Genomic DNA, 27,416 nt, shown 5'->3' on the forward strand with positions numbered 1-27,416 from the left:
ATGCCTAAGACGCCTCCCGGAAGCAGAAGCAGCAGCCCCCATCGCACGCTTCCAGTTGACGGCGCCATTGCGCAGCGAGCAAGCCGCCGCTTGCTGAACTTACCTCCGGAGTTCGGCGGTCTCCCAATCAAGATGACGACGAAGACGGCAGGAACTAACACCACCGACGCAACCACGGCACCAATTGTCTTCCAGCAGCCACGAGAGCCGCCGAAATTCCATGGCTCTTCGTGGGAAGACGCCCAGGAATGGCTTGAAAAGTTCGAAAGGGTAGCCGCTCTTAACGACTGGGACGATGACAGCAAGCTCAGGCACGTTTTCTTTTCCTTGGAAGATTCCGCCAAGGTATGGTTCGAAAACCGTGAAGCGTCGCTGTCTACCTGGCATTTGTTTAAGCAGCATCTACTGCGGTCATTCCCAGCGAAAATGGCAAGGAACGCGCAGAGCTGCTTCTTCAAACACGTACGCAACAGCCCGGAGAATCTGTGCTGATGTACGTAGAGGAAATGCACCGGTTGTTTCGAAAAGCTGACCCGGCAATGCCTGAAGACAGAAGGTGCGCTTCTTGATGAGAGGCGTGAAGAGAATCTTTTTGCTGGGCTTCTACGGAACACTCCCTCTACTGTAGAAGACTTCCTAAAAGAAGCTAGCAACATCGAAAAATCGCTGCAACTGCGAGCGAGGCACTACGATCGCTTCTCGACGACGTCATTGAGCAGCGCATCCGCCCAACTAACTTCCCGCATGAAGACAGCCTCAGAGAATGATTAGATCTGTCATCCGCGAAGAAATGCGCTTGATGTTTCCACCTTCGCAACCTCATGTCTCGTCCCTCGCTAATGTAATTAGAGAGGGAAGTTCAAAGCGCGCTAGGGACGCACGGACCATGTCAGGCGATAAAAGAAACCCAGAAGTCATGACATATGCCGCAGCCGCACACCGTGCACTACACGCGCCAGCCTACACGATTCGCGAGCCGCAACGTCGCCCTCCGTCGCCACACGTGGACAGCCGCCCACCGCTTCCTGCTCGCAGCGTGCTGAGGAAGACTGACATATGGCGGGCACGGGACCGTCGCCCACTATGTTACCACTGCGGCGAAGCGGGACACGTCTACCGCCGTTGTCGATACAGAGAAATGGGTCTGCGTGGGTTCCCCGCCACCGCGCCCCGCCCACAACGAGGCGAACGTCCGCAGGATATTGCAGAATACCTCAACCACCGCTGAGTGGAGACCTAGGTATTCGTCTCGCTCACCATCACCTGCCCGCTACCAGTCCCAGAACGTCGGTCGCAGTATTCGGGTGCTCGTGGCCGGTCCCCAAGTCCGGGAAACTAAAGTCGGCAGCCGCTGGAGGTGTGGTTGCTGTGGAACAAACTTTCGAAGAACCTCCGCCGCAGACGACGAGGCTGCAAGACCAAGCATGACGAAATAAGCGACGACGTGGCCCCCAGCGAAATTCAAGTGCCGAAGGAAGCGGAGCTTGACGGGTGCAATGCAACGGAACGCATGGAAAGCGGTACGACGCGACGCAGCCGTGACCCAACACCTCACCGCAACTGCAACGCAAGATCTAAACTACCGACCTCGACGTACTCATTGATGGCCGCAACGTTCGTGCTCTCGTGGACACAGGCGCCGATTACTCTGTCATCAGCGGGCGCTTAGCAACTGAGCTAAAGAAAGTAAAGACTGAGTGGGACGGCGCACAGATGCGCACGGCGGGCGGACACCTTGTCACACCGAAGGGAAGGTGCACCGCTAGAATCACAGTCCGCGACGACACATACCCAGCACCTCCACCAGATGTCACGTAGTGTTGTGACTAATGGAGCAGGAACTTGAAGGCAGTCTTGGGGCAACCACTTTAATTGGGCGAAAGTAGTCCTCTAAATCGGCGGCGGTAACATCGACAGGCGCAGCTGCCGATTCGACGGGTCACAAGAAACAGAACACTCGCGGCTCGGCGCCGCACGCGGTTTCGTAGTGGCACTGTTCAGCATGACGCCCCTTATCAACACGTGAAGTCGAGGGAACAGAATTGGACGCGATAACATCATACACACATGATCATACTGGGCGCCTGCTTTGACGCATGCAAAGACGAAAGGCACAAATGATACGAGCACACGCCCGTCGTGTCAAACCAAAAGACGTCACGTGGCAATATGTGTATTTGTTCATTTCAAATACTTCGAAATTTCTTATCTAAATTCGTATCGAAGCGAATTTGAATACTTTAATATTCGTTCAAATATTCGAAATGCCCAAATATTCGCCCATCCCTAATCAAAATATATGGCTCACTATAATGACTTCGCGAACTATCTACACATTCAATACAGTCAATTCCTTATTCGAGAAGGAAAGTTGCAGAGTGCTAACACAATTGGTACCCACTTTTGCCATTTTTGCAGCTTCTATTATCAATCTTGTTAGTTCAACTCTATTACCTGATGAAACCTTTGTTTTCTGAAAGAAAGGTTCATACTCACACACCCTACGCAGTGACGCCAGCCATCCATTGTTGCATTTGTTCAGAAGGTTACAGTGCTCTCTTCACCTGTCATTTATGCAGTGGCCCATTTCCTGACATACCGCTTACCACATGAAAGTGGTATCTGATAAACGACAGCTTCTCAGCATGTCCTATGTCGTTTTGTGCAGGCAATGGTCTTCTTTGGTGCTTGACTACTAATTCTGCTAATCGATTTTCAGCTTGCATGGGGCTGAAAAACTGCTTCCACATTGGCATGTGATGCCAAAATTTCCATAACTGTAGTTGGATAGCGCAACAACTCGACAGGACACGCAGCACATGGGAAAGATTCACACACAATGCGTCGCACAAACAGAAGTGTTAGTCGTAAAAGGCTTAATTAGGAAGTACCACTTCATTGCTCTAGTTGGCTGTTCCAACAGTGATGTCACTCTAAAAAGAATATCTGATGTGCCATACTTGCACAAAATTTAGCACTACATAATAAGTTTGATGTCACGTGCTAATGTGCAAACAGTTTTTCAGCTCCGGGAAAGGTGAAATCGATTTGTAGAATTTGCAGTCAAGCACCGAAGAAGACAACTGCTTGCAACAAACGATATAGGATGGTGTTTGCAGAATGTAGAGAAGCTGTTGCTTATCAGATACCTCTTTTCTGCAGTAAGCAGTATGCTGGGCAAAACAAGCAGCTGCATAAATGATAGGTCAAGATAGCATTGTAATCTTGTAAATAGAGGCAATGATGGGTGGCTTGCGTTACACTGTAGAGCGTGTGGGTGTGAACCTTTCTTGCAGAACACAAAGGTTTTAACAACCAGCAGAGCTGAACTAACAAGATTTATAATACTATTAGCTGCAGGTATTGCAATAATTGGGTGCCATTTGTGTTAGCACTCTGTCCCTGTCCTTGTCGGATAAAGAATAGAGTTTCTTGAATGGGAAGTAATTCAGTAGTTGATTAGTGTTACGTACATCTTGTAAAAATGAAGCGGGAAAAAAATTTCTGTGCATGGCTTCTTGGTGCAGTGGGAGTACACTGTATAAATGTTTGCCTCGTGTGCAATACTAAACGATATTGTTTAAAGTTAGCACGTGTGTTGTCTCTCCATTTTTGTCTTTGTGTTGCTTATGTGCAAAAAGTTCTTAGTCTGTTGCCAACTAGGCTGAATTTTTCCCTAAACCACTGTCACCCTGTGCTGCCTCGTCCGTTGTCTTCTGACCGAACTGTAGCCGCTTGTTTTGTTTTTTTTTTGGTATGCAGGTGTATGTGCATGCTTGACTGAAACATTTTTTGGTTCAATGTACCTTTTGTGTGCAGGATGAAATTAGAATTGCAGATATTCCCAAAAACACAATGTGATTGTGACACACACTGCTGTGGAGGAGCTCGTTAATTTTGCCTGCCCTAGATTCTTTAACATATCTAGATTTCACTAAGTGAGACAAAATCAGCTGTTCAACTGCCCCTTCTTTTAGCATTTACAAATGTTCGACAATTTGACAAAGTATCGCTGCTGTGCTTATGTGTTTGCCAAGTCAGCCTTCCGATTTTCGTCGTGGTGATACCTGTCTGCTCGATGGAGACACCTTGTACTTATTATGCCTTTTGCGTGCAGGTTCTTGGACAAAGTCATCAATTCCATTGCTCCATCCTATGCCATGTGGCCAGCATATTGGTTGGAATTGCTACAATAAAGGTTATGATCAACATTTGTTGAAATTTTGCATTTATGCTTGGAAGCGCAGTATAACGCATTCCATGCAACATTACTAATGAAAATGAGTTGACTTAAAATGCTTGTTGTCTGGAGTGCAATGGATCAAGCCAGTGCCATATCGGAATAAGCAGCGTTAACTAATTCTTTGGACAAAAGAACAATGATAAATTCTTGAACATGGGGTGTTGCTGGAGCTGTTTCGACAAGCATACTTGTCTTCTTCGAGGCTGCAACTTGGAGACAAGTCGGCTTGTTGAAATGTTGGCTCCAGCAACACCCTAAGTTTTAGCTGTTCACTATTAGCCTGTTACACCCCGGTGGCACAAGCTGAGGCATTTATTTTATGTTCTTTTTATGCCTCAACATAACTTCTATCAAGAGTGATAACTAAAGGGAAGCCTGCATAATATGGCATTGGATTAATTTCTTGAGCATCTCTAGCCAGCAAAATTGATAATGCAAAAATGGCAGAAGTTCAGGGGAAGATGGAGGCTTGAAAAGATGAAAAATTCTTGGACACGGGGTGTCACTGGAGTCAGCGTTTCGACAAGCAGACTTGTTTTTCTTCAAGGGTGTTAATTACTGCTGGGTGAAAAAAGTAGACGCAAAAACCACTATTCGACATCTTTATTTTAGCCAAATGGCACACAAGTGTTTTAAAATAATAGCAAAAGTCCCCGTATCTCCCGTGGAGAAAAGTTCCCTCGCTCAAGGATAGCTTTCGGTTTTCGACTACATGGAGCGCCACCTGCTTCCTGCAGCTGGTGTCATGGAGACTTCCTGTTTAACTTTTTGAAACTCAAAGCGACTTGCAACCTTTCCTTGCACTGTTGTACATTGTGGAATATATATGCTTCTGTATACGTTATGGTTATATTGGGCACCATCCGGGATATCAAGCATCAATATTTGACGTGTGACCCTTTGCCACTAGAAGGTAAGCAAAACAGCACTGCATCCGGCACAACGTTCCTCCTGTCTGTGTAGTGAAGCAAATATGTCATTTTTACGGCGACTGCTGTCCTTGCATCTGGGAACAACGTAGGCGGGATCGACTCCTCCCATATCGCGTTTTCTATAGTGACCGAGACATGCCTCTTTATCGTAGGAGAAAGTGAGCCGCGCAAATACGGACGCTAGAGAACCAGACATCGTGTCTTCTTATGTGTTAGCGTTTGACGCTTTTCCTGGCAATAAAGTCGGATGCCTACCTCTAGAAACTTTCTGTCGTTCTTTGTGTTTATATTATGCCCTTTTCACCGGACTTTGAAACAAGGTCGCATTTGTTAGTCAACTAACGCGACGTGCAGCATGTTGCCTTTGCCTTGTTCGCAAAAGAAAATAGTCAATACTGTGCCATCGGAGGGGCCCAGGAAGGCATACAATCCCTCAAAAAGAAATTTACATGCTTCATGAAGTCTGAAAGGGCTAGCTTATTTTCTGCATCGCAAGAAGCCAGTCACGTGTTCGCTGCTACAGGGGACCTCTCCACGGGCTGCTGCGGCTCCTGTACTGCTGTCAACCACTATCGCACACCCGTGAAAGATCCCAGCCTTTAAATCCGTTCCACTCCTAGCGCGAATGAGCCGATACAGCTGTGGCATATGGTCTACGATACATACATAAATTGCTACAAGCTGCGTACATTGAATGTGTTTCATTTCTACATGTACATAAAATATGATGCATGCATGCACAACAAACAAGGAGTTAAAGGGACACTAAAGGCAAATATTAAGTCGACGTTTATTGTTGAAATAGCGGTCCAGAAACCTCGTAGCGCTGCTTTTGTGCCAAGGAAGTGCTTATTTTGAAACAAAATCACGTTTTTAGTGGTCCGCATCGCGTTAGCGCGCTTCAAATCTCCCGCCTGAAAATACGACTCTCCTACGTCACTGCTGCCGTGCCCAACGTTGCCCGCTTTTACTGCGCGGCCGCCGACACTAGTAGCAGCCGAGCGGAAGTAGCGGGACCCGCAGTAGCAACAACGGCGCTGCGGCAAAGACTTGCTCAGATGGGCAGATTCAAAGCCGTCACCAAGTTGCGGTTGGTCTCGTAATCCTCAGTACGAAAGTGCAGCGAGCACACACGCAGAGGTTTTGACTGTTTAGCACACTGGCGCAATGGCATGACACTAAGCCACTTCGAGCGTAAGGGTTCATTCCGCGGCACCCAGTGAAAAGACACCGGTTTCCTTGCTGCAGCGCTGGCGTTGTGCACCATTCGGGCATCCGGCAATATCACACGCATGCGGCATTTTGTCGAACTTCCTGTCAGAGCGACTTTCACGAGCGCGCAAAACACGCACGGCAGTACGCGATCCCGAAACTACCACTGAGACGGGCGAGGCACAGCTCGGCGAAAACGGAACCTTTCAACCACGCACGCCGTTCCCCATGGCAACGCCACGGAGGTTTTGTTTTCCATGAATCAAGCGGAAACGAACAAACAGCATTTTATTACGTCTTTTGATGCTCGGAATGTTCTTTTTTTACTGCTGCTAGTTTGATTACTAGTGATTTATTGTAGGCCGACTTCCCTACGTCATCGGGATCACTTCGAAAATGTCCCACTCGTGGCGCTCATCATGTGATACATTTAGCTTAATTTCTCGGTAAGTAGGGCACTGCTGTTGATAATATTGCCGTTTTAGAAGTTGTCATACATTGGGCTTTCACTTTGACACAAATTGTTATTTGCCTTTAGTGTCCCTTTAAATAAGGTGGCATGGCTCATCTGTTCACAACATCACCACATTGGGAACCAATCGCATTGTTTGCATGAATGACATTCCCCACAAAGCGAAGGTGACCGAAGACGTAGGTGTAAGTGCAGTCTTCATATATTACAATATTTAAAGCCTACTAATCAACATGGTTTAGACAGCCTGTTACCATAAGGACCTACTGACATTGTGCATTTGTAAAGAGCTGTCTATGCTTTCAGCGTACCTTTAACTTGAGGCGTATGATAGATAGAAAGAGATTGACATGATAATCCCGTGTTATGTTGGTCTGGTTTATTGCATGACTTGCTACTCCAGGTATCATGATGACTGGTGCACACAATGGTCGCATGCACACGGATGCCTAAGTCACACACATGCACTAAGAAGTTATTCATTGTGTTCATTGGGGCTTGTTTTTTGGGAATGCTTTCCTGTTGCACAGCACACAGGCTGAGAAGCTGCCATGGCTCAAGCTGTTGTGCTTCCCTCAGAATCTGTCACTCTAGCTGCAGCACTGCCATTCACACAGGACATGTGCTAGGTCTTTTGAAAATCACATGTGGAGCACAACTGAGAGTTTGACTAAAATTTTAAATATGAAGCATTTATTAGTGAACCAGAGGATCTGCCTGTCTGTTGGCCTGTCTATCTGTCGATCCAGTCTACTCCATCTATCTTCTAGCCGCTCTTATCCGGGTGCTCTCATGGACGTAAGGCATACCACTGGAAGAGCAGACGCCACCTTTGGTGCAACGATCTAGGCAGGCTCACATGGTCACAGTGGCTGCTTAGTCTGCTTCGGGAGTACCAAAGCGAGTTGAAAACAAAACTTTCGAATGCCACCTGCGCTGTAATTCTGAGTGAGTGGGGAGGTTTTCCCGCTTAGGCTGTGCGCTTGACAACACTTGAAAGAAAGCACTACATTATGTAGCCGCTGTCTTTGAAGGAGTTTTGTATGGTAGGCCAGTGTTCAATGCAGGACGTACGCTATGGAGCCTGCTGCCAGCTTTCACATGTGTCTGCAGGGTAAGAAGGTGCATGAATCTGCAATTGCGGAACTTAGAAATCGTAAACAGCTATTGGCCACAGCACACACGTGCATCCAGCACTTCTGCGGGGAAGATTTCTGCTTTGACGTGGGTCTGCTGTGTTTGGTAAGTAGCAGAAAACACTGAAACTCGCCTGTGAACACTGCCCAGCTAATGTTTTTCTCCCACAAGGTGGCCCACATGTTTCTCACCTCCATAGCGCCCCCAAAATTAGGTTGACGCACTCAAGCTAATTTCAATTCAAGTTGACCCGTCCCAAATCCATTTGTTTTCTACGGAGCCAAATGTATTCTTGTAGGAAAAGTGCCACCCTTTTTGCGTTATAGACACAATTTTGGCGCCAAAATTGCTGAAAAACTTGCCATACACTTTTACGCATTAAAAATTTTTATTGCAATCTCTACACCTTGTTTTTACCCCGCTTTGTAGCTGCAAGCTCGTTGCTGCAATAACTTCTCAGTTTCTGTCATTCCTAGCCCATACATGTCCTTTTCTGCTGCCGTTGTTTGGAGAACTAGTCCAGCAAACGTTGCTATAAGATATTTGTTTTGTCTCGTAGACTGCTTCTCCTTCTAACAGCAGTTGCATAGCCTGTCGTCTTAAGTTTTGGTGTATGAAAGCTTTGATGCTATAGGAGGTGATCACATGATGTCGTACAAAGAGCACTAGCGCGGCAGCCGCTATAGCCGTGGTCGTCCACGCGGTCCTCATTGTAGGACTACAACCAAGGTTGTTGGCCGCGCGTGTTGTTTCGATGTTTCTTCTCATGACATCAGACTTGTATGCCTGATCGCTGAATGACTACGGCTACAATGGCCAGATGTAGGCACTTGCTAGTGCCACCTGACAGGCCGAGCTCAATGCAGGCTGAGTGCAGGCCTCCTATAGATACTGTAATGGAAAGGGAACAATAGGAATCATTTTAAAAGAGAAGGCTCTTGTTTGTTTTAGTCCCAACCAATGAATGTTTTGAATTAAGGAAAAGAAGCAGCTGGAAATTGCTCACTGACGACACTGATAACTGTGTAACTGTAGGTACGGCACCACTTGATTAATAATAATTATAAGGAAAAAAAAAAGGCTCTTCCCAACGGCACGCAGAAGTCGCCATAAATGTCAGTTTGCCTCAAGTTTAAACAAATTATTTTTCAAAAGCTTTGATAACATCCACGCATTGACAGTTTATTGTGTGTGCAGTTAAACGATATGCTGCGTACGTGCGATCGCTGACTTGATGCTTCTTTCTTGTATGTGCCATGTAGTTAGTTTCAATATTAGCTTGAAGAAATTGTCATATGTGGGTCATTTCTCAAGGGATTTGACTGCAGGATTCAAGAGATCTTCATAATGACTGAAATCTGGACCCTGATTCTGAAATATACATTTTTTGTTCCATGGTTATGTTTCAGCGCACTGTAACCTCATTTGGGGTACCTCATGAAAAAAATGCTTAAGACGAGTCGTGTCGCTGTAGCTCATCAACATACTTAGTAAGAAAAAGAAAGTACGGGACGAAGACGGTCGTGCGTGGGTATGCCGCTAGCGTAAGGTCCAGTCAAATCTGGAAGTTTTATAAGACACCTTGTGTGGGTTGGACAAGAAAAAGACATACCATTTATAGTTGGTGATTTTACTGTAGCAGAAAAATGTGCTGCAATGACCCCCATGCTGCAGCCACACCGTATAGATTGTGAATAAATGTTTTACATCAACGGTTGTCTAACAGCAGTTGACGTTGCACTGTTGGCTGTCCGGTTTATAACAATGTAATAAACTTTACATATGTACTCCTGTGGCTCAACAAGCTATAGTTTAGCCAGTATTTTTGTATGCAGTTTGTGTACACACCAATTCTGCGATGCCTGCATGACTGGTCAGGTTTCAAACTCAAATGCTTTCTCATAATTTGTGAAGGTTATATATAGGGGTTGGTTATATTCCATGCATTTATCCATAACGTCTTTGACAGTGCTAATATGGTCTATTGTTGAGTAGCGTGTATGAAGTCCTTTCTCATTTAGTTGATTGGATTCTAAGCATGGTCGTAACTAAGGGGGGGCTGAGGGGGTTTTGACACCCCTCAAAATTTTTTCATGCTTTAACTTTTCGGGTGATACTATTATACTTGCACGCCTTCAAAGTGACCACCAGTTGCCAAAGTTAAAAGTTCGCCGTTCAACACACAAACACCCCCCGAAAGAAATTCCTGGGTACGGCCGTGATTCTAAGGTGGTGCTAATTCTATTAGCTATTATTTTGTAAATGCTTTGTTGGCAATTAAGAGTAAGCTGATCGGCTTGTAACTTTTCAATTTCTTGATGCCCCCTTTCATTCATTTATTCATTCATTCAAACATTTATTTTGCAAAGCATGGTTACAACAAAAAAAGGGATATACAAAAGAGGGTCCCTCAGTCATGAGACCTTAACATGACCCCCTGCACATGATTATTGAATACAAATTACAAATAGGTACATAAGTTAATTATACCAAAAACAAAAAAATTACATTGATACAAGACATTGATAAACAAAGTTTATAAGTACATAAAACTATAGTAATTAGGGCAGTGTTCACATTCTTGCAAGATTTCAGTACGCTCACAGTAAAGAGGCATTGCATATACGAATTCAAGAACAGCGTATCCCCGTTTTTAAACAGATCTACTGTTACCTGGCGTGTTATCACAGAACAATGCCTTTTTTATGCCTTTCCTTGCCATTAGTCATCTGGTACTGCTGAAAAATTCCTGGGCTGCACTTTTTGACCAATGGCAGACGGCTCATGGCGGCAAAGGGCACAAGAGAATAATAGCATCACCCTGCAACAACACCCCTGATCATAACCGGTTGCTTTGCCCCACTGCATTCCCTCTAAGGCTTTCTTTCCTTCATGTTAAAGCTGTTTTAGACACACACAAAAAAAAAGATGCGCACTGCGAGAGAAGATTACTGGACAGGGTACCACTTACAGCTGCTTTAATTCCCAGAAACCACGCACATATGTACCATCAATTCACGCCTGCGCAACAAACATCCATTTGAACGTCAGGGATAATAAATACAATAACGCGCTCAATAAACTTTTTCTCTGCCTTTTATGACACTACTGACGTATCACTAACACAAACTGTCTTGCTTTCTTATATGAAAAACTTCCATAAATTCTCTTGCTTTCGTCTTTGCTCCTGGCAGAACCTTCTCTTGGGATGTCTGTGTGTGTTTTTTGTGCATGAAGCGATTTTAACGTGAACAGGTACAACAAGAAGTTTTCCCTCCTTCATGAGATTCCTCTGGACTGCTACTACTATATTTACTACCACTGTTGTCCTGGTTGTTCTGGCAGATCTCTGTAGAACATCATGGCTACTTTGACTACCTTATACATATTGATAGTGAAATTGCCTTCTTTATCTTGGTGCATACACCTGGTTTTTGCCTGTGCCCAATTTTCTCCACTGCTTTTAGGCTTCTTCTCTGCTTTAGCCTTCTTATGTTGACTACCTTACTCTTGTTTAGCGTCTATTGGGTTGGAGGCTTTCATGCTTTGTTGTTTTTAAAGCACCAGTAAACAACCTCGTGGTCCAAAATTTCTGATGGAGAGGATAAATGCGCACTTGTACGATGTGAACACGCTGCTGCAATAATTTTGCGAAAAAGTGCTGTAATAAGGAAGGTACAGGATATAGAATAACCCGCTTCGGCTGGTTTCGGTTTCTCGCTCGGCCTTCCTACCCTTCTCGGCAGCGAAGAGGAGTAGGCGTAGCCCTTTGTCGTGACTACGCCCACTTTGGCAACGTAACACGACGCTAGCCATTACATCATCGGCGCGCAGCTGACAACTGAGCAAGGCTTCTTCTACGTGTCGCTTGTGCCAGGCACCGGTGAGGGAAACACACATGCTACGGCGCATGCGCCCTTTCCCTAGCGGTAAAGCACGAGACGCCTCTTGATCTCACAGGCTTTCGTTCTGACAATACCGCACGACCCGGTAGTCTCAGCTCTACCAAAAAGGTAGAGGGAAGCACATGGAAATAAAAACGCAGACTGCGCGGCCAGAACTGCAGCACCGCAGGGCCAAGGCGCTGTTTCGTAGTGCAGAGGATCATTTGACGAAGTCGGTGCTCTGTAACTTTGCCCATGGGCAAGATTACATTACTGCGCTGGCGAAGAGGACTGTGGTCAGGCGCAGGAGAGGGGCATGGAAATTGTATTTCGAAATGGGGCGTCGGCGCAGCACCATAAAATGTGGTTGCCGCAGCTATCTGCATGAATTAGAGAGCTTGTTTGGGAGGTGCAAAAAAAAAAAAAAAAAGTTGGAGCCTGTTTAGTGGCCCTTTAATCAAGTCTTAATTTCGCCTCCTGGGCAGAAGTGCCTGATGCTGCCGAGCTAACAAGAAAATAATCATTCCAAAAGAAGCAGCACTTTATATAATAATTTTTTTCATTTTTTAACTATAATGAAAAAGTAGGTCAAAGACGAAGGGAATGTAAAAAAAAATAACTTCAATTACTTTGCACACCAAAATACGCGGAACTATGAACTAAAACACATTTTCTGTTTAACATAGTCTGCGGGTGGTCATTGCACGTTTGCCAGTGCATGAATAATGTCACTTGGGAGAGTCTATCCCAACTTATGGCTTACTTCAGTGTTCGCCTGCACAGTCACCAAAAAACTATTAATGAACGTATCGGGCATTAAAATAACTACATTTGCAGGAAAAACATGGATAAGCCCGAAAAACACGAGCGACTGGAAAATTCTACGTGCGACTCTGAAAAAAGCAGCCTAAATCTACTTACGAGTGGAACTGACAACTCTGCTAGTGGCAGAGCTTGCCAGTGTCCTGTCTGATGATCATATGATGACCATACCTGAGATTTCCAGTGCAGGTTAGCTTTAAGGTTAGCTTCCTCAGTTAGAGCTGAATATCAGTTATTCAACGAGATTGTCATTTACTCTCCTTTCTATCGCTAAAAAATTCATGGGCTTCTTCTATACCAGTTTCTTCTGTTCACCCCTCAAATCTAGGCTAATTAGTAATCTTACCATTTTACGGTTACTACATTGCACCTTGCCAAGCACTTCCACATCCTGCACGAAGCCAGGTTGAGGGAACAGTATGAAGACGTAATTCATTTTTAGGGGCTGAAACCTGGAGGCTTATGAAAAGGGTGCAACTTACGTTGAGGACGACACAATGAGCCATGAAAAGGAAATTAATAGGTTTAACGTTTAAGGACAAAAAGAAAGCACAGTGCGTCAGAAAACAAATGCATGTTAAAGGATATGTTGGCCGAAACCAAGAAAAAAATCACAGCGTATCCACGGAGTGAATGATGATGAGTGGGCGAAGCTGCGGAGGTTCATCGGTAAACCGTGAATCTTCCGTGAATTCTGCCCAGTACATCATCACCGACGTGAGATCGGGCGCGTTTATACTAAAGGTTCGATGAGAGTTATGACGACTTGCTCACTTTAATTTTACATGTACGCTGTGAATTTTCATTGTTTAGAAAACCATTGCTTTAGAAAACATCTGGCGTCTTTCGTTGGTTTATTTCATCAATCAACGGCGTTTTGAACAAAATTTTTATTGTTTAATCACGCACAGGAGAAATCTCACCAGACACTACCTTGGAGGTAAACAATGGCTGCTAATGGGAATGAGAGACAGAAGAAGTCGGCTTTTAGCTAACACTTACACTTCTACTTCTACTAACGTTTCCTACTGGAACATGCCAATGGCTACTAATGGGGAATGAGAGACAGAAGAATTCGGCTTTTAGTTAACGCGCACGCTGCGAATTTTTTATTGTTCAACAACGCACAGGAGAAATCTCCCACCGGCACCACCTTGGAGGTCAAGATCTGGTACTAGCGTTACGACTGGTTACGCACTACGAGGGACGAACGGGTGCCGCTTTAAGGAGCTTCGCCCCTAAAAAGAATGGCTGTGGGCATGTAGCTGGAAACCAAGATAACCGCTGGTGATGAACACTAACAGACTGTATTCTAAGAGAAGGCAATCATGCCAGGGGGAGGCAGAAAGTTAGGGGCGCAGATGAGATTAAGTAATTCGCAGGGATAGTGTGGATGCAGCAAGCACAGGACCAGGTTAAATGGAGCAACGTGGAAGAGGGCGTTGCACGGCAGTGGGTGTAGTTAGGCCGATGATAGCGCATGAAGCTCACTTATGTTGATGTACGTTATGCCATTCTGGCCTTGACATCAGCACCACCAACCTCTGTTGCTATTCCAAGACCCAACACCTTGACAACACTCAAAGCAACCAAGTGTATTTCAATGTCCACTCTTGATTGGGGGTCCTGTAGTGCCTCCACCAGCACTTTGGGTATTGCACGCACCCCTGCCATATAAGGCATTGAAATTGAGGTCTGTGATCCACATGGTGGTATGGCACAAATGGTTGAACATTATCCAAGCAAGGAAGCAAGGATGTCTTCTTAAGCTTAAGCTCATCATGATCAAATTTCATTTCACTTTGGATATAAAATTTAAAGCGACCCTTTTAACATCTTTTAAGCCCCCCGCCCTTTATTTGCCAGCAATGTTGACCGAGGGCTCATTCACACCTGCGACTAGTACCACTCATGCGACCAAGTTAGTCAAAAATGGTCGCTTTGGTTCAAAAGCGACTGCCATGGTTCACTTGTTCACTGCTCAAGTTCTAAGTCACATGAATGCAGTCGCAAAACACTGAAGCATTCGGTCAGATGTGCAGGAACAAGTCATCGGCTTATTTTACAGGGCATGTTGATGTGCGCACGTATGATTTCAGTGTTGCGGAGCATAGAGTTAATAGTGATTATATTAACTCTATGTTGCGGAGGGTAGGGGTTGCACAAAGGTGTGAACATTCGTCATGCGACTGGTCATAGATGCAGGTGTAAACATCGATATAATAATTAGTATTCAAATTCATTAAATAATTAGTATTATGCAAGGAAATCTGAACTTCACTGCTAGCCGCATAAGTGGGGAGTGGTGCACGCCAGAAGCATCTCTGACGGAAGTGACATCGCCAAGCGCTCATCCATAATTGGTTAAAAACAAGAATTGCATGTAGATAATCACTTTACTGCTGCAAAAGTTTGCTTGAAAGACGTTCTGTTTTGTTTTCAGCACTTTTTACATTAACTCGAACAGATACCATCATAAGAAAAAGAAGTTAGTAGCTTGTGAGAGAAGGTTCGTGAGATCACTGCAACTTAAAATATTCGTTGCCGAGAGGAACGAGGCCATTTGCAATTGGAGTGACAATATTTTTACACAAAATAGAATGACGTGGAAGTTATAGCATTACATGTGCTCAGTGAAAACGTGCAATGACAACAAACGCTACGCACGTTCTTGAACCACTGAAGTTCAACCAAATAAGGTAGTGTGCTACGTAATGTTTGTAACGGTTCACTGCGTGGCGGTCGATGTCTGTCGATGGGTCGATGAAACACTGGGCCGGTCGCACCTCATGTTGACGGTAGACAGGAGTCGGGCATGGACTGACAAGAGCAGGCGGCAGGACAGGCGTTGAATGAAGTCCCGGACAGCCAACAGTAGGCCCGGGTCTGGAATGCGCCCGGGTCCAAGAACAATAGACTGGTGCTGGCTACGGGAGCAACCAGTGGAAGGGAGCCAGGCCCGTGCAGTCGGCAGCAGTGCTGGGCAGTATCGAAGACACACGATACTCTTCGGGTATCTTATAATTGTACCTGTGTCGAGATACGTCTCGCAAAATGAGTATCTGCATCTGTATTAAGATACAAGATACTGCCATAGAAACACCACCGTGAACATCAATAAACATCAGCTGAACTTCGCTTCTCAAGCTGATACTGCTGTCACTAAGCCACCCCAATAAAACTAAGGACAGTGACATTATTTTTGTCTTTCCGCCATAGTGTTTTTTTTTCGCCAGAAGTGCATTTATTGATAATTTAATTGTTAACACAAGTGCTGTCTTTGCTGTCCTCCGTTTGCATCCCATACATTACCTAGGCCCCTGTATAGTTCTTGCGCGTTTGTTTACTGTAATATGTCTTGTGTAACCTGCTGCTAAAATACGTTATCTGCTTTATTCTTATTTTTAGGGGCGAAGCTCCTTATGCCGTGGGTCTGTCCATCGTCCGTTTGTTCGTTTGTTTGTAGTAGCCACCTCTAGTTCGTGAGAAGCGCGCGTTCTGGTATGCAGTAGAAGAAGAAGACGACGTTGACGAGCGAGACTCTCGTACGTGTTCGCCTGTGTGGCGTTCTTTGTTCTTCACTACGTCTCGTGTTTTCAACGACGCCCGAAGACAACATTTCAGAAGTAACGCGCCATGAGGCTCCCTCTTGGCGCGCTTTTTCTTTCGCTGGAAGACAAGGCTACAGAGACCCACCTACGAGATAGCCGTTAACTTTGCAGTGGTCGAACGTCTTGGCGAAAGATTGCCGTTCTCTTATGTTTTCTTTACTTGTTGTTGCCTTCTGTAGTTTCCCGGCTACCATGTAAGCCTAGCTGGTTTTATGTCAAGCTTGTAGACGATGTGGAACGGGACCCCATATTTACTGCGGTGGACGCTCTCTATCTTACCGGGACGTGGAACGCCAAAAGACCGTATATCAAACGATACGTTCCAGTCGTGTGCATCGATGATGCAGAGCGTCCTGCAGGTGGTGTGGCCGTATACGTCAAACAAACAGAAAAGGCACAAGATCTGAAACTACTACCAACGGCACAGAGTCACAACGGTGAATATGCTGCCATCGATTTTGATGGATGCAACATCATGACCATGTACCTTGCACCCAATTTTTCGAGTGGGAATATCAAGACGTTCATTGGCACGGTATCGTGTAATTATGACAAGTACAAGAATAGACCATTTGTGTTAGTTGGTGACCTGAATGTCGATATTACCGAAAAGAACAATGAGTGGTTAATACAACATATGGCAGCCAAATATGCTCTCACGTGCACGTCCTTTGATCATATGAAACCAACGACCATCCGAGGGACTCGTATAGACCTGGCATTTTCAAATTTCCAATTGCAACCCGTACAGGAACCGCTGTCCCTTCATTTCACGGACCATAAAGACGTGATAATGAAGGGACAACGCAAGCCAAGCATCATCTAATTAAGAAAAATAAAAGTTTGATGTTTGCAGTGCTGGGCAGTATCGAAGATACATGTATCTTAGATACTATCTTAGATACTCTATGGGTATCTTGTATCTGTATCGCGATACGTCTCGAAAGATGAGTATCTGTATCTGTATTTCCGATACATTCGATAATGTATCGTGCATCTTAAGATACAAGATACTTCTATCGCAACACAACCATGCGAAACAATAATCACTGGCCAAGCTCCGCTCTCAAGCTGGTACTGGTGCCACTGAGCCATCTGAACAAGTCTACGGGCTGTGACGCAATTTTATTTTTCCGCCAGAGTCCTCCAGTGAGGGCAGAAGATGAGGAAGACAAGCAAGCGGACGTCTACGCCCAGCCCACGTACCTTTTGTTTGCTCGATTTCTTTTCTTTTTAGTTGCGCCAGTGCCGCGACACTTGCTCTTAGCCACTGTCCTGCGCCGCGTACTCCACTGCGTGCAGCGTCTATCGCGCAAATTCTGATGTTGCTACAGTGTCGTTATTGAACATTCTCTTGCGTCTTGCTCCGTAACGAAATGTGATGCGCGCAAGAATGGGGCTGCTTTGTGTCTCGTGGATTTTACATATCAGCAATTTGAAGGATCTCGTGGATGTAAAGCTTGACTTGCATGCAATAAGATATGCAAACAACTAGAGCACCACTAGTACTGATGCTAGATCTAATAGAGCAAGCGTTTACCTAACAGAAAATATCTTGACGTACCGTATTTTTCACTTCCTGCTACATTTATTCAAAGAATTTATGAAATCATAATTTGATTATTAGCACAAGTGCTTTTTTGCCGTCATTTTGCATCCCATACATTACCTAGGTCTCTGTACTGTTTTTCTGGTCTGGTCACTGTAACGCATTCCCAAAATAAGATCTCTGGTTTATTCGTCTAACTGTCTGCTTTATATTTCTACTACAATCCGCCACGGTGGTATAGCGGTTACGGTGCTCGGCTGCTGACCCGAAGGTCGCGGGTTCGATCCCGGCCGCTGTGGTCGCATTTCGATGGAGGCGAAATGGTAGAGGCCCGTGTACTTAGATTTAGGTGCACGTTAAAGAACACCAGATGGTCGAAATTTCCGGAGCCCTCCACTACGGCGTCTTTCATAATCGTATCGTGGTTTTGGGACATAAAACCCCATATATTATATATTTCTACTACTGTTTACCCATTTACACGTTGACAAGGCGATTTTGAAAACAAATATATAATTATGTAGGCGTCCCTTGAGTTACAGTACAAAGCATTCTGCTTATCGCTTAGGAAAATAGCGAAACTGAGTTTGCATTATAATAATGGAAATCATTAGGAGCCATCTTAAAGATGTTAGGAAGGGGAATCGAGAAACGTTGTTTTACTGAATGCTCCCTTTTACTCGTGAGCGTCCCAACGAGCCGTTTCAGGCAATTTTCCATACGCACTGAATTTTCTATTGTCTTAATAGGTAAGTTGACGATACTTCATGGTCATTGCTATTAAGGGCGCCGTGTGTATTGTGTTTCTCTACTCATTCAATGTGAATGTTTGATACAGAACCACCTCTCTATTTTACTTATATTAGTTTTCCTGTTTTAGGCCTTCTTAAATATTTTTCGTATTACTAATCACCACCTAATGGGAGCTATAAGCGGCAATAGCGCGAATAACGGCGGTGTCCTCCGACGCTTTGTGCAACTATACAATACACTTGAGACGTCTCTGTGTTGCACATGTTTTCTCCTTGAAGAAAAATTGCTAAAAGATTACACGTTAGTGAGGATATCAACAAAGAATCCTTTATGCCAGCAGATAAGTAGAATATGAAAATTTATTGCTCTTTTACGTCATCTATGTACATAGGCGTGCGCAGGGGGGGGGCAATGGGGGCGAGAAGGGGGGGGGGGGCAAAGTCAGCCCTATACATTGTAGGGGGGGCGAGAAGAGGGGCGCAAAGGCAGCCGCATACATTGACATAATAGGGAGGGGGGCGCTGCGACGAACCTTCGCCCCCCCTGAAGGGGAACCCTGCGCACGCTTATGTCTACGTATACACCAGGTGTCTCAAACTCAGCTTATAGCCAGCGGGCCGCAGTCGCGAAATTTAGTTCGAAGCGCCGGGACAGTGAAGATAGTGGGAGATAGTTTGAACAAAATGACGTTGCCATTCGAAAGGAAGCCTTTCCCATATCTCATATATAGGTCATTTCTGAAGGGAATTTGGAGTCAAGATTAGAGAAACATCGATACCGATGTGCACAACGAGTGAATTCTGGACACGGATTCTGAAATATAGAGTTTTTGTTCCACGGTTATGTTTCAGCACATCGTTACCACATGTTCCTCACGAAAGGAAAGCTTGAGACCATTCATGTCTGTGTAGCTCACGAACGTATGTATACTTATCTAGAAAATAAAAACAAATGGGACGAAGATGGTCATGTGTGAGGGCGGGGCCGCTAGCGAAAGGTCTCAAACCCCTAGTATACACCATGCGCCCCCCCCCCCAAAAAAAAAAAAAGTCGCTACCAGCGTTATTGTGATGATATGGCAACCCGCTAGCTGGTCGGCAAGCTGAGGAGCGACTACCATTAATTGCAAAAATGACAAGCAAGAATCGCTGTCAGCGAACTGTGGGAAGAGTTGTCCTGTGAAGAAGCTAAAGCAAACCGCAAGAAATTGTTTTGGAAGGAAACTAATGTACTTTGAGCAAGAAGGGCAAAACTTTCAGATACTAACAGACATTTCATGAAAGTGAAACAAAATAGGTCACAGTTAGGAAATTTTCAAGAAGACATTTTCGTGCATAGGCGTTCGCTGCTACATTATATGGATCTATAATAACAAATTAGAGAATGTATCGAAGTATCTTAAGATACAATTGCTAAGTATCGTATCGGATACAATTATTGCGGCAGTATCTTGTATCTGTATCTCCAATACTTCTTGCCTGAGTATCTTGTATCGTATCGCGATACAATTTCAAAGTATCTTTGCCCAGCCCTGGATGTTTGTAGTATACACACAGTGTTTCTCACTCTTTATATGACGATTGATGGGGCGTTACACAGAAGATTCACGGTTTACCGATGATATCCTCCGGAGCTTCGCCCCGCTCATCATCATTCACCACGTGAATATGCTGTGATTTTTTTAACTGTCTGGGTTAAAGGGCGTAAAATAATCTGAGCGTGCCTAGAGTATACATTAACAACAATTCTGCTTAAGATTTAGTAAAATAGCGAAATTGAGCTTGCATTATACTAATGAAAATTATTAGAAAAAATTTTAAAGATGTTAGGAAGTGGATTCAACGTATCACCAAGTACTTCGTTTTGTAAATTTTGTCTGATTAATAAATTTACTCTTTTTAAATTAAATTATCATAGTTTCCTCTAGTATGCGGCACATACACTGAAGGAGGTTATTTATCGCTAATCCATTTATTTACCACCTTCACCAGAAAGTATGTCTAAGATTTATTTGTTTTTCCAGTGGGAAAGGGCACTTAAGTTAGGAAGGGAAGCCAATATTTCATTGGGCTGCCCTGATGAAGTGCCCCGCTCTCAGGGAGGTCCCACGGGGAAATATATTTATGCATATTCGTAAATTTGATCCATGCAGGACCATTTGGGGATACTTGCCCATTCTGTACCACTGAAGCGTCAGCGGCTGCAATCAAGCACCTGTTGTGGACATGCCCTGGCCTGAACCAGACACGGCGGCGCTACCTGAGAACAGTGGGCCTTCATCCGACGAGATCACCGGATTATGATTTGTGGCTCTATGGGCCCCACCACAGAGCACTCTTGACGTATATAGCGGAAACCGGCCTCTATCTGTATATTTAACTATGAATGCAGTTGGGCAAACTCTCGAAATTAAAAAAAAAATTGGTCCCCAAGTTGCAATTTATGAATACCTCCTGCACTCAAACTACCAAGCCAGCAGACTTGTGCTTACGACTTTTTTTATTTCTTTAGTAGCAACTTAGTGTGCTTTTGCAAAATATTTTTTTCTGCTCCACTTTATAACACTCCAGGCTCTATTTTAATCCGCTAATTAATAAGGAACACCGTTGTACTAGCAGCTTATAGATCTAGGCACGTATTCACAAAAACGTCTTGCGCTAAAAATTCCCGCAAGAGAATTTTTCAGCCAATAACGTACGAAATAGGTAGAAAGCGCCAACATCATTAGCGAAGCCGGCTATCCAGTGGGAAAGTGCACATACGAAGAATATGTTTTGTGAATTCGACCTCTATTTCTTTAATTTTTGCAAGGCTGCATAGCGCGAAGAAGGTAACTGGACGACGGAAACCAAACATGAGCCGTACAATTTCCTCCTGAATGAAAAAAAAAATAGAAAGGCTTCGCAATTCCTTTTCTGATGTGCCTATTTTCTAAGTTCATAAATATTTAATTTTGGGGGTTTTGCATCTCAAAACAACGATATGATTATGACGGATGCAATAGTGGAGGGTTCCGGATACTTTTGACCACCTGGGGTTCTTTAACGCGGACCTAAATTTGTCCTTGGGCTTCTAGCACTTCGCCTCCACCGAAATGCGGCAGCCGAGGTCGGGATTCGATCTCATGAACCTTCGGGTCACCAGTCGAGCAACATATAGCCACTAGATCACCGCGGCGGGTGTATTTTCTAAGTTGTTCCCCTTGCAACCAAAAGAAAGCGTTAGAGCGCTATCTTGCTATGAAGATACGCGTAGCCGAGCAAAATGATGTTTCTAGGTTATCTCCAATACATGATAGTGTCATATCGCATTCGTAAGGAACACGAGTAGAGTTATGCAACTTACAGCGTATGCGGTGTTCCTGTAACTTCATTTTATGTGAACTATAGTGTTATGTAACGGGACTGTACCTTGTGTTTTTTTTTCTTTCATATTGTTATGTGAATGAATTTGCATAAACTCTGCCTAGCTGCCCTTTTGTGTAATTTTTTTTCGTTGTGATTTTCACGTATCCTTTTGTCTGTGAAAAGAAGTAACCGGCGCTATACAAAAGCGCCAACATCTCCTAAGCACCATATAATAACACTAATAATAGGGTTATGTTCCATACAAGGAAGCAGAATTCACATTCTCGAGGACGAAAATTCCCCTATTTTGGGCAATTTTCTCCGCAAGATTTTCTGAAAATTCCCGCTTATTTCCCGGCTAGAAAACACACTTAGGAACATACATATTTATGCACACTCACGGAGAAGCGCATTAAAAATGGTGATGTTCTTTAGAGCAAATTAAAAAAAGAAACATACGTCTATTTTAAGGGTTGTTCATGCCCTCAATGCATCGCTATGCACTCAGAGTCTTCAAACAACGCTCTCTGAATAAAAAAAAAATACAGATCTTATTGCCCCTTTTTCTGGAATCGATTTTGTGAGCCAGAAACACGAAGTACATGTCGAACTTTACACCCTTTACAATCTCGGAGACCATGTCGCCAAAGTTTTGTGTTGTAAATAAAAGTTGTTTCCATCCATATATGATGTACTCACTAACATCATTTGCAATGCTAGCTCCACAAGTGTAAAATTCCCTATAAAAGGATCGATAACTGGGCTAGTTGGTACACATTCATTCAGCGAACTGGGATCGCGGAAACAGGCAAAGGACGATGAAGTTAGGGAGCGCTCGTGTTGTGTAGTTCTTCATCACCCTTTGTCCGTTTCCGCGCTCCCAGTTCACTGAATAAAATTCCCTGTACATCGCTAAGATTCCTTTTTCCCTTATCGCTAAAACTGCAGTCGAAAATTGACTGCGTAGAACATCACTGCCCGAGTGTACACGTCGAAACACCGACGCCCATTGGTGAGGCTGCGCCATCTGCCTTACTTCGCACGAACGCTCCCGCCATTTTTATGGCTCCCGCAATACGCGTGTGTCGTGGTGTCTTGGAGGCCATGCGAATCTATCGAGCAAAAGGACAGATGGCGCTGTATATTGACAGATGGCGCTGTATATAGCAAAGGGAAAGAGGAATGCTGCAATTATGAAGCACAGAGCTTTATGGGGATACAATAGGTACGATGTGCTTCGGTAGCTGTGGAAGGGTGTGATGGTCCCGGGCAGGGGCGCCGCCAGTGGGGGGCACGGGGGGGCTGGAGCCCCCCCAGAATTCTCGCCTGCCTCCCTTTGCCCCACCGAGATCGCCGAAAAGCTCACCCAAGGTAGGCGGTATGAAACAAAATGTCAAATTTCTGTCATAGTTTGAAGGCAGGTGCAGCATGACAGCAGCGCTGCTTATCCAAAGGACCATCTTGTTTAGGCGTGACAGTTTACTGTAGGAAATTTCTTCTCACAAGCGATTGCCCACTCGCCTGTGATAAACAGGCGCTTGAAATATAGTGCTAACAGGTGCAAAAAAAAAAAAAATGCTCCGACTGATATAGATTTAGAAAGGGTCTACACTTTGCAGTCCGGTCTGCTTGCGTGAACCAGCAAATTCGTGCCTCGGATGCGACAGCCTCTTTTTGAGGCGCCTTCCCCTCACATACCGCTTCTGCAGAGAATAAGCTTCGCCCTGCTAGGCTCGCATAACCGCGAGCGCTGGGCAACCCAAGACAGCACGCATATACCACAGATACACGTGTCGTCCATAAGCGGACCAGAACACAGGCGAAGCAAACAGCGCGGGCTTGAAACCTTAGATGTTCATATACGGAGCCGATTCCAATGCCTTTCCATCAGGGGCGTAGCCAAGGGGGGGGGGGGGGGTTCAAACCCCCCCCCCCCCCGAAATTTTTCAGTTTTGCTTACGTATATATACACACACACATACAAACGCACGCACAAACATACATAAAGTATGGTAGAACCCCCTCCCCCCCGAAAAAAATTTCTGGCTACGCCCCTGCTTTCCATGCGAACTCCGCTCGACAACTGGGCAGAGTGGAACCTTGGCCATGCGGAGATCCCAGGCGCATCCCTGAAAAGCAGTATAACCGAAGCCAGAACACGGCAAGCGGGATGCGCGTGTCGTCTTTCGGCGGCGCCAATGCGGCACGCCCAATAAACAAAGCGGACAAACTGCTGCGGTGTTAGATTCGTTTGCTCGCTTTTTCTTACACCGTGGGAGTCTTTTTCTTACACCGTACTCGATCGCTAGCAAGCAGTGCTTGTGACGCAGGAGGAAACGCCAGCCCGTCTTGCCGCCACGCCAACGTGCGGTCTACCCTACAGGACATTGGGTTCATTGCCTCAGTATGTCGCAGAAAAGGTCCATTGCCGACTTTTTTTCGACTTCGAGCAAGCGGGCCAAGCAAAAAGGCGTCCCCCCCGAGCTTTCCGCTTCAACAACCGAAGAATCGCGGACGCTCCAAGAACAAGAAAATTCTGCTCAGTGCTCCGTTTCGATTCCACTTGAAGAGACTGTGTGTAGCACCGCTTCTGACGACGCTTGCCCGTCCTCGCCGATGCATATGGACAGCGAATGTGACGAGCTTTCCGCATCGTGGGCAGCAAGGGATGAACCTGATTCTGCGACCGAATTCACCGCCTCTGTAGATGCCGACCACGCAGGCCAGTTGGACATTTCGAAATTCAAGGCAGAGCAACCCACACAGCCAATACTGAACCCATTTCCATCTAAGAAGTACGGCAAATTGAGCAGGAGCTTCAACTCGGACTGGTATCGCCTATTTCCTTGGTTGGAGTGCAGCGCGCGGGCTGACGCCGCTTTCTGTTACCCTTGCAGAATGTTTTCAACTGGCGCCAATGAGAAATCTGCATTTGTCAATGGTGGATACAGTAATTGGAAAAAAGCCCTAGAAAAAGACGCTGGTTTCAGAAAGCACGAAATCTCACTCGCGCCAGGCATCGAGGGTTTCCTACACGCAGATGAAGTCGGGAGGGCAAAGCAAGTCAGTTGCATCACATCTCAGCGACGCGTACTCCAGGGAGGTGCAGGAAAATCGCCTCTATATAGCAAGAGTTGCAGATATATTGCGATTTACTGCAGTTCAAGGAATCGCTCAGCCACGATGAAGGTGCCACAAGTGAAAACAAGGGAAACTTCGTTGAGCTCTTGAACTTGTTTGCTAAATATGACGAAATTGTAGCAAAGAAATTGAAGGGTGGAGCAGCGAACGCGAAGTATGTTCATCATTCGATACAACACCAGATTCTCGAAATTCTCAGCCACATCACATTAACAAGTATAAAGGAAGAGATAAAAAGCTCCCAGTGCTTCGCACTTATCGTCGATGAAACCAAGGACCTAAGCAAGACGGAACAGGTATCAGTTGTAGTAAGGTACTACGTCAGTGGAACTGTCTTTGAGCGGTTCCTTGGACTCCGCAACGCTGAGCAATTGGATGCAAGGTCGCTCCTGAGCTACGTAAAGGAAACGTTGAATCGCTGCGGCATTGATGCTCAGCTTTGCATTGCTCAAACATATGATGGTGCGAGTGTCATGAGCGGTACCTCAAGGGGCGTCCAGGCGCTGTTTAGGCAGGAAGTGCCGCGGGCAGTGTACGTACATTGCATGAACCACCGCCTCAATCTTGTCATCGTGGATGTCTGCAAGGCGATAAAACCGGTGAGGGATTTTTTCTCTCTTTTGGAATGCCTCTATGTCTTCCTAAGTGGATCTGCCGTTCACTCCATGTACGATGTGCAAAAAAGGTTGTCTTTGTCAGTGACAGAGCCGCAGCGTCTCAGCGATACACGATGGGCCTGCCAGATAGCGGCTTGCAGAGCTGCAATGAAAAGCTTTCCTGCAATCCTTGTATATCTCGCCGAAGTCATCGCTACAAACAGCAGGCGGGCAACGGAAGCTAGGGGTCTGCTTGAGCAAATGAACTTCTCGTTTCTCTTCCATTTAAGCCTATTTACCAAGGTACTTAGCCGCCTTAAGGTTCTTTCGGACCTATTGCAAAGTAGAGACTGCAATCTTAGTCAGGCATGCATCATGGCACGCACAGTCATTGACGAGTTCTCCGAAATGAGAAATTCGCAGAGCGCATTTGACACTGTGTGGGCGCAAACCTGCAGTATTTCTGAGGAGAACGGGGTGCCCCAAAGGGAAAAGCAGAGAACGAAGCGTCTTCCGCTCCATTTGGAGCAGTTTGTATTGAGTGGAGGACGGCCCGTTGAAGAAGAGTCTCCAGGTTCAAAGGAAACATTCAGAGTCAAAGTTTTTCTACCCGTTTTGGACCACCTCATTGCGGAACTGACTAGGCGGTTCACGGAGAATAATGATGTGCTCTGCGGAGTCAGCGCCCTTCACCCCCAGAGTGAGAATTTTATGGACATCTCCTTACTCAAGCCTTTCGCTGAGCACTATGCATGCGACATCGACAGCGTTGAAGTTGAGTGCAAGTTGGTAATAAAACTTCTTCAGCGCATCGAAGCCGAAAGAAAGTGCAAGATAAAAACATTGATGCAATTGGTGACTGTCTTGGGAGAGTATAAGCTAGCCTTCCACGAACTGCACAAGCTAGGTGTTATCGCTGTGACGATACCGGCATCGTCATCATCTTGCGAGCGCACATTTTCATGCCTTCGAAGACTGAAGACTTATCTTCGCAGCAGGATGACCAACAACCGTCTGAGCGACCTAGGTGTGCTTGCGGTCGAGCGATCTCTTTCCAATAAGATAGATCTTCAGCGTGTTGTTGACATGTTCGATGCTGCGTACAGTAATCGACGTATACGTCTACACTAATATGCTGGCATAATGAAACCCTATTGTACCTTTGCGGTGCATTCATGGGAAAATTGTTCGGGCACGAGCACATAGGAGTGAAACCTATACACCAGAGCACGCCTGTCTCGCACCCAGGCTTCTGGCGAGCCGAGCGGATACTCTCGCACCCAAACGCCGGGCTGACCGGGCTGCCGAGACGCGCGCGGACTGCACCAAGTAAACAGGGCAAGCTGCAGTTCTGAGGCTTTAAAGTGCGGAAAAGTGCCCGTTCACGCCACTTCAGCGTGTAAGAGCTCGTCTGGGCACTACTGCGTCGTCTTTGGATGCCAAAACAAGCTGCGCAACAAGAGGATATTAGCGTTGTCTGCGACGATTACGACGCGCCACGGAAATAGTGCCGGTGTGGTGTTCTCAGCTTCGCCGCGAGTGGATAACTGTGATTCAAGCAAAAAGCTAGGAGCCGAGTGAAAATGCGCGAGTAAGTACACTAACTGCGTGTATTCTGCAGTGTGATGCCCACCTATTTCATTTTACGAACCTAATTTGCGTGACACGCAGCTGGGTTGAAGGCAGGCGCGAGCTTTGTGTGGGGGTGCACTTCATA

The 27,416-nt window shown here is 45.5% G+C and overlaps 1 protein-coding gene across 1 annotated transcript; it reads left to right on the forward strand.

Moving 5' to 3' along the window:
• Positions 1–26,830, forward strand: LOC125758595 (uncharacterized). Its single transcript, XM_049415935.1, has 2 exons — positions 1–311; positions 25,750–26,830. The coding sequence occupies exons 1-2, from the start codon at positions 1–3 to the stop codon at positions 26,828–26,830; spliced, it is 1,392 nt and encodes a 463-aa protein (XP_049271892.1).
• The last annotated feature ends 586 nt before the right edge of the window (positions 26,831–27,416 follow it).

The sequence above is a fragment of the Rhipicephalus sanguineus genome, chromosome 5, assembly GCF_013339695.2.
Source record: "Rhipicephalus sanguineus isolate Rsan-2018 chromosome 5, BIME_Rsan_1.4, whole genome shotgun sequence".
NCBI lineage: Eukaryota > Metazoa > Arthropoda > Arachnida > Ixodida > Ixodidae > Rhipicephalus > Rhipicephalus sanguineus.

What these genes read in the sequence shown, in the direction of transcription:
- LOC125758595 (XM_049415935.1), top strand. Translation starts at nt 1, where the DNA reads ATGCCTAAGACGCCTCCCGGAAGCAGAAGCAGCAGCCCCCATCGCACG. An exon ending in GACGATGACAGCAAGCTCAG is followed by an intron (nt 312 to 25,749) that starts GCACGTTTTCTT and finishes TGTCTTCCTAAG; the next exon opens with TGGATCTGCCGTTCACTCCA.